This window comes from Tetrao urogallus (assembly GCF_951394365.1).
Source record: "Tetrao urogallus genome assembly, chromosome: 9".
Classification (NCBI taxonomy): Eukaryota; Metazoa; Chordata; class Aves; order Galliformes; family Phasianidae; genus Tetrao; species Tetrao urogallus.
The window spans coordinates 4,193,075-4,201,382 of NC_136822.1; the positions used below are offsets into that span (position 1 = coordinate 4,193,075).

The 8,308-nt window shown below is 41.3% G+C and overlaps 1 protein-coding gene across 1 annotated transcript; it reads left to right on the forward strand.

Moving 5' to 3' along the window:
• Positions 1-1,063: 1,063 nt before the first annotated feature.
• RNF168 (ring finger protein 168) lies at positions 1,064-6,475 on the forward strand (the record flags this gene model as incomplete). Its single annotated transcript, XM_079539668.1, has 6 exons — positions 1,064-1,364; positions 2,580-2,656; positions 3,301-3,477; positions 4,002-4,126; positions 4,404-4,491; positions 5,426-6,475. The coding sequence occupies 6 exons, from the start codon at positions 1,064-1,066 to the stop codon at positions 6,473-6,475; spliced, it is 1,818 nt and encodes a 605-aa protein (XP_079395794.1).
• Positions 6,476-8,308: the final 1,833 nt, after the last annotated feature.

Sequence of the window (8,308 nt, forward strand, 5' to 3'; positions counted from 1 at the left end):
CGCCTTCACCCCGCTCGGTGTGTGGAAATTGTGTGTATGCCGGCTGAAACCTCCTGTCCCAGCAGAGGTAATACGGACCGTGCGGGTAGTTCGTTACAGAGAGAAGCACCGCTGAGTGTCTCCGTGTTATCCAGCTGAAAAATAAAAGACTTCTGGTACTAAGGAAGAGCAAAACCCCCAGAAGTCGCCTTGTGTGCCTCTGTCTCAATGTCAGCTTCTTCTGTGGGTTATCGGGGTCGAACTGTCACAGCCTCTGTCAGAAAGCTCTGTCTGTGCAATACCTGATGTTTTACGTTTTTTAAAATTTTTGTAGCTTCAAAAATCATATTTTTGTCCTTTCTGCTGCGGGGGGAGGGTGGGGGTGGCTTTTGTTCTTTCTGATGCACCGCATTCTGGGTAAGTGAAGAGCCGTTTGAGGAGGTTGGTGGCAGAAGGGCTGGGTGATCCCCACTGTTTGAAGGCGTGTGGGTCGTGATGGGAGGCACTGAATTACTGAATGCATTGGTTAGATCTTTGCTTATGTTTGTCAGACTTAAAAGGCACTTTGACTTTTGCCTTCCAGCTTAAGCAAATGAACGAATGTGGAAGATCCCTTCTCTAAGGAAAAGCCTCTGATGCACAGGGAGAATGTTGTATTTCACCTTCGTGTGGAGCTAAGCTGTACTAGAATCGACTTTTGAAGGATGTACATATAGCAAAAAACGGACTAATCTGAAAGTTAATTCAGTAACTGTGATAACATCCACCAAGCGTGACCATAGCTTGTAACTAGGAGAAAATAAATGCTGAAAGACTTTCTTTACTTCTTTTTCCCCTTTTTCTATCTCCCTGCTATCCTCCGATGTACCTGCTGCAGTTCACAGGAAACTGCAGTAGGAATCCTTGTTTCACAGGGACTCCTGTTAAGACTTGCATCTTCCTCTGTAAGTCAAAAAGTTAGCAGCTTTCTTAAATATGCTGAGCCTTTTGTAGGGTAGTTAGGACACAATTTGTTAAAATACACATTTCTTTCTGCTTTCAGGTACTGCTGTTAATTTGTCTCATTCCTGATCTTCAAGTCAATATGTCAAAGAAATCGGAGGCTCCCCTTTCCTTAGATGACTGCCTCTGCCAAATCTGCATGGAGATCTTTGTGGAGCCCGTCACCCTGCCGTGCAACCACACCATCTGTAATTCCTGTTTCCAGCTGACAGTTGAAAATGCCAGTCTTTGCTGCCCCTTTTGTCGACGTCGAGTCTCTTCTTGGGCACGATATAATGCCCGCAGGAATACTCTTATCAACTGGGAACTCTGGGAGAAGATTCAGAAGAAATATCCGAAGGAATGCGAGCGGAGAATTAACGGACAGGATTTAGAAGAGGAAAGTAAGTAAGATGTCACTTGTCCTGTGCTTTACCAAAGGAATTAGTACAGGTGGGCTTTGGATGTTATGAAAGAAGATACCGTGCATAGATGCGCTGTGTTGTTGCTAGAAAATGCAGTGCAGAGCTGTCCTGTGAAAGGGACTTCAAGGCAGGGCAGTGGCCATGCCTTTTGTTGTCTGCAGTACAGAGTAAGTAATATTGTCCCATCGTTTTGGTGAATATTTGTTCCTGCTTTTTGCACAAAATGTTGCTGTATGGTTCTTTGTCCTTGCAGAAACAGCTATTACTGATACAGCTGCAGCTGTAAGATCTTTAACCAGTGTTTGTGGGTGTGTTTATCCCCATCAAGTATGTCACATGGTTAAACCTTGGTGATTTATTTTCAACTTTTAGATACCCTCACTTAGTTTCATTAGAAATACCAGGTTCTCTAGTCTATTTAAGAGTCTTAGAGCCTAAAATTGTGATGTTAGACAAAAGGAAAGGAAATCTGACTCTCTCCCTGAAGAAGGGTATGGGGGTTTATTATGTTGTAACCTCCATTCAAATTTGATCCCCTCTGATAGTTTTATACCTGGGAGAGGCAATACTTTTCCCACACCTCTTCCTGTTCTTCCCATCGTGGTCAGCACCAGCACTGGCATTGGGTGTTTAACACAACTCCAAGAAAAATGGGCATAGTAACCTTAGGATTTCTTAATAGAACATAAGAACAAATTTTTCTTAGTATCTTTTAGGTGTGTTGTACTAAAATGACACAGGACTCAGAATCCTGAATGTTTTGAAGGGCTAACAGAATGGAGTATTCTAGCTGGAACAGAACATCCTTAGCAGAAAGCAAAATATTTAAAAAGTAAGTGAATAAATTGAAAAGTGGATAGCATTTCAAGCTCCTTTGGTAGGCCTTCCTTACAACACATTGTTCCACTTTTTTTTGCTTACAGCTAAGTTGTTAGAGGCAAAAATCAAAAGTTATTACCAGTATGCATATTTGCTTTGTATCCAGGGCTTGGAACTGGCTGTTCCTGCTACTTTGTAACATACTTGCCTTCATCTTTTGTATTTTGAATTATTTTACTTTGTTCCAAAGACTTGACTTAAGCCATTCCTGTGGCAAGATATGGAAATGATCTTTTGTTAAAATGTTTTATTGTTGATTGTTATGATTTTGCTTTGTGCTCACTCTTTTTTTATTACCCCCTTCCTCTTAATTAGTCTTCGTCCCCCATCCACAACACCAGCTGAGCAAACCTGGGGAACTGAGACAGGAATATGAAGCAGAGGTTAGCAAGGTAGGTCTAAAAATGTATTTAAAAGTGCAAAATGCTTTGACTCTTTTTAATTGTTCCCACAAACAGCTGAAATGTTGTTGAACAAAAAAAGGAAGGTACTTAAAAGGGCAGTGTTGCTACAAGAACATGCTAATCTGTGCTACCGCTGATGTGTTGCTTCTGAGGTTTGGATCCCATGTGGAAAGAAGAGAGGGAGGACACAGTGTGTGTTCTTCAGCAAGAGCTGACAGCTGTTGCTAACAGTGGAAGGTGACAGTCTTCAGTTCAGATGCACAGTTGACTTAAGCTAGAAGAGGAGACCTAGTTTATTCAGCAATGTGTGTTGGCTTATGGATGCACTTTCCTGTGGCAGTTTCAGCTTATGCCACCTTCAGGTATTGGTCAAGCTGTCATCCTGCAGGCTTAGTGTCTACCACTCAAAATCGAGGCTGAAGAAGGACTTCTGTTTAAGGCTCTGTTTTCTTTATTCAGAGGCTTTTGGGCTTTACATTTTGTAAACTTTTCAGATCAAGCACGTTCTGTGGGAAGTACAGCTGGAGTGATTTCATTTGAACTGTTTCCACGGAAGGAGTGTTAGTGAAGAGACTCTGATGCAAAGCATGGTGCTACAGCACCTGCTTACCTTAAAAACAATTCTTTCTCAGGTGGAGGCAGAAAGGCGAGCGCATGAGCAAGAAGAGAACAAGGCAAGTGAGGAATACATTCAAAAGCTGCTAGCAGAAGAAGAGGAAGAGCACAGATTGGCAGAAGAAAGACGAAAGGAGATGGAGGAGCAGCTTAAACAAGATGAGGAGTTGGCATGGCAGCTCAGTAACAGCTTGGTGAGTTAACATAGAAGGGGACGTTTTGCAATGTTCATTTAGTGTAAGCAACTCAGACTTTTTAGAGCAAAAGTTAAACATCTGAATAACTTAAATTTGCCTGAATTGCATTTGAAAGCTGTTGTCAGCTGTCAGTACTTTAGCTCCCAGACTGACTAACTTTTGATGAACCAGCATGAGGGTGAAGTATCTCCAAGCATTTCTACCTGTATAGCAGGCACTTGAAATGGCTGTAGGAATTTTTTGCTACAAAACATTTTGAAACATTGGTTTTCTTCTGGCTACTTCCTTTCCCCCATGAATTTAAAAATTCTGCTTTGAAAGAAATCGAGGTCTATATCCTCATGTACTGAAGAAAGGAACAAATGATGTTTGAAAAAGTTTAACTTAGATTTGGGATTTTTTAAATTTTTTTTCTGGAATTCCTTGGTCAGATGTAACTGATTCTGTAGCAGGACAGAAGTAGTTCTCCTGTTTGTGTTGTGGTTTGTTTTATATAACGCTATTTTTCTTTGTCACTGAAGAATGACAGTTTGGGAGAACACATGCTCAGCAGTTCTTCACGAGGAGACAGCCTCTCACATGAGTCACTCCCAGCTAATTTGTGCAAGACGAAGAACAAACCGAGCAACTCCGGAGACATCCAGAAGTAAGAAAGCCAAGTTTCTGTTCTATGATTAGTGATCTGTTTCTCATTATAGTGCGTTCTTCCTGCCTGACTTCCCTGTATAACTTGGGCAAATGTAGGCTATTGAATATTGAAACATCTCCTTATAGGATAACGTGGAGGAGAAGAGATACCCTCACTCCTCTTGTTATTGTCAGCATGAACCTGAGGTCATGATTACTATAAGGGACTAGCAATGCAAAAGAAGAAAAAAGGTTTTAACAAGTGAACCTTTTGCTTTGTTTTTGCTGCCTTTTAGGTACCTGACTCCAAAGCACCGTCACACACTGCGATCAGCTTCATTCTCCAGAGCAACAGAGGGAGGTGGGACTGACCCTGGATTTGCGGTAATGGAATCATCTTGTTACAGATCGCAGTGTTAGCAGTTGCAGGTTACTCTCTGCTTTGCCTGTAGTAATGCTGTCAGCACTGGGCACTCTGTATATCCATCTCAGGAGCTGTTCAGTATTCACGATTCCCAAAAGTGCAAAAGGAAGAAACCACGCTTGACAGTCAGCTGATGCACAGCTGCAGCTTATTTTATGGTTACCTTGTATATCTGCACGGAGGCTTTGGTGAACTAAACTTGAACACTGGCAAGATCTTTGAATGATAGAACCACAGAATGGCTTGGGTTGGAAGGGACCTCAAGGATCATCAAGCTCCAACCCCCCTGCTGCATGCAGGGCCACCAACCTCCATATCTAGTACTAGACCCAGGTCTCCTCCATTCACAGATTGTCACCATGTCCACCAACAATTTTAATTACTTTGAGTTTTTCTTCTAGTTCGGCAGCTTTGTTTTGGTTTTATTTTTGTGATCTCAGTCATGCATACTCCTGGTTTTTGGAGGTGTAAATGCTGTTCACGTTAAGATTTTCAGTGAACTCTGAGCTGCAGCTGGTGGCATATAACACTCTAATGATTATTCTGGAGCTCATCCAGGGAGGTTGCATTCTGATTTTCACGGTTCCCATTTGTCTGGATCTTTCCTGCTAAGCTCTGAAGATGAGCAGGGTAATTCCTTGAGCAGCTGATCGCAGTCACTGATAACAGGAGAATGCTGCAGTTCTTTTCAGTCTCCCAGCTATGCTTCTGCAGGTCGTTCTGAATACTTATTTAACAATGCTGTTTATTCATTCTTGTTCAAGAAGAATCCAAGTTAATATCCCAGAGTAGTTATGAGCAGTGCAGCTATGATAAAACAGATTTGCATTTTATTTACATCCATTGGCTTATAATAAATGCCTTTAATTAGAGATCTCTTTCTCTTTTTTTCAGGTCAGTAACAATGAAGGCAGCAGTACTGAGGGGCAAGATGAGCAAGAGGAAATGCCAACGCTGTCTCCACAGCTGAGTGGTGTGACCAAAGGTTCCAGTGCTGAGGATTTGTTTATGCAGACGTACATTAACTTCCTAAATGCCTCAGCTTCAGAGGAGACCACAACTGTCAAGCAAAAAAATGCACACGAACCAAACTGTCTCAGAAATGAACTTCTACATACAACTTGTGGAATTGCAGAAGGAGAAGGGGCTAGAACAGTTCTTTCCACATCCAAAGGAGAAGGTGGAGTAGTATTGGACAGTGACAGGTTAACTCATGTAGGCAGTGTAAACCTTGAAAAGTGTGCTGAAACTAGTACTTGTATTCAGTTAGCAATAAATTCCGTGTCTGACAGCAAAAGTGTAAAAGGTGATCTCATGAAGATGGCTGGAAATACAGATGAAAAGAAACCAGAGAGTTTGGCAAACGCTAAGGAGGCTCCCAAAAGAAAGTCTCCAGAACAACTGGCTGAAGCAGTGGTTGACTTGGGTGTGGTTGACAAGAGGAGAAGAACTTTTCCAGGAACTTTGGAGGAGGAAGCGGAGTGGAAAAGTGACTTCAATTTGCAAATGCAGAAAGCCTTTGAGCAGGAGCTCCATGAAAGGCATATGCAGGAGGAGCAGGATAGGCTTCTGGCTCTGCAGCTGCAAAGACAGTTCAACAAAGAGGAGAGGTTGCTGAACCGACAGAAGGGATCTCCAGATGAGTACCTTCTTCGTACTAAAACACCTCAATCTGTGAAAGACTCTTCTAGAAAAGGAAGCTCTAAGATGGCAAAGGACTCAAAAGTATTGAAAAAACAAAGTGAAACAAATCACCACAAGGGTCGGAAAGGTTCTTGCAATGAAAACTGGCAGTCTCCTACCAGGGTCCGAATGAAATCACCCAGCAGTGGAAAAGTCTTGAATTGTGTTGTTAACACCAGTGATTCAAACGACGTTCATTCACTGCCTAAGAGAAAACAAAAGACAATCCTTCAGATGCTTAAAAGCCCTGTTACTGAGTAGAACAGCAGAACCACAGACACATGGTTAAATTAATTGGAATTAAAACCACGGTAATGCTTATCCCTGTATCAGGCAAAGCTTCTCCTAAACAGTTAGAAAATGGATGGTTTTTAGGGTTGGGCTTTGGGCTGCAAGAGTGACCAAAACTGTCTATTAAAATGTACTGTGAATGTTTTTGAGAAGTTTAAATAACTTACGCCTCTAGACCTTAACATTTTTAATTAGTCCTCTCTCAACTATGGCTTCTTTTCTAGGACTGGCATTTTCAAGCTGTTTTTTTTAAGCTGGAATGTAAATACTGTTATTGTTTGAAATCCAAAGTAACTGATGGTCCTAGAATGAGAATTCAGAGCCTTTTGTGGGGACTGCATGTTCCCCAGAGGAAGCAAAGATGTGTGTCTGTATCTCTGGTTGTCTGCTGACTGGGAGACTGAGGCTTTACAAGGCACGGGCACTGCTGAAGGATGTTACTGGAATTTGGTTTATTCGTTGAATTGCAGTTTGCTTGGCAGTTAAAAGGATTGTAACCAGATAAGCCAGTCTTGCAAAGGCATTTTCCCTCTCTCTTATCCTCTCACAGAGTAACACCTTTTTTGGGAAAGGGGAAAAAAAGGATCATTCTTCCACAGTCAAAGGCAAGGATCTCTCATAGATGCCAATAACAGCAGTGGTTGTGGGCTCACATTTACTTCTGTTCATTTTCATTTTGTTTTCTTGTTAGTAGCCTGTAACTTACACAATCTTGCCTGGATATGCTACTATTTAACTTTCATGTGCAAACTGACTTGAGGCTGATTATAAGCACCTAATATTCAAAAATGATTAGTCCGGGAGACAGTTATGATGGAGAAAGTAAAACCAAAAGGGGGAGAAGCAACTAGAGTTACCAGTATCGACTTAATTTAACTTTCAACTGGAGTTCAACTACTAGGCCTGGCTGTAACCGTTGCTCCATTATTATTATTTTCTGAAGAACTAGAAAATAGTGTCTTCCAGTTGAGTTTGATGGTAAAATAATTAAAAAGAATTACAGTTTAGGCATTCTGTGAAGCTGACACTCTGCCAAGTTGAGGCCTTTGGAACAGTTTGTTAGCTGTCAGCAGGTAGAGTTTCCTATTTTGCTATTGTGAAGCCCATCTTCTGGCTTTTCTTTGAGTGTAATGAAATATTTCTCAAGTATACATATTTGAATGAGAGCAAAACACCAACTTACACTGCTGACCTGTGCGTGTTCCTTGCTGAATAGCAAATGTGCAAAAATGTACGCGTTTGAAATCTTATGGGCGATCTGTGAGACTTTAACACAGCTCTGGGAAACTTGTAACAAATATTTTAAAGCAGTAACTTGTGGTGTTATGTAAGTTAAAAAACAAACAAGCAAACCACAAAACATTTTAAAAAACCCACCAAAAAAAAAAAAAATCCTGAAAGAAAGGAGACCAATTATTTTAAATTGGTGGCACATCTCGGATACTGTTGGGTTTCTCCTAAATAAGTGGAGTATTCAGACAGCCTTCTTGAGAAAGCTACGGGTGACATGTTGCAAATAATTCATTTTTCCTGTTGCTGCCTCAACCATAGCCCTGGAAGCCTTCGTTTGAGATAGACCACTTTCAGTGTAATTCTTATTTCAGTTTGTTTTCATCTTACCCAGGCAGTTGGATGTACTCCGTTGCTGATTACAGCGTTCTTCAGGGCTGAGGTATTGACTGTTTCTGTGCTTAAAATACTTTTCCTGTCATGATAAGCATGTAATAAGTAAACTCTTATTTCCAGAGCAGCTGAAGATGAAGAGTTTTGTTCGTAAATCTCAATTCAGCCCTGTCTTAAAAT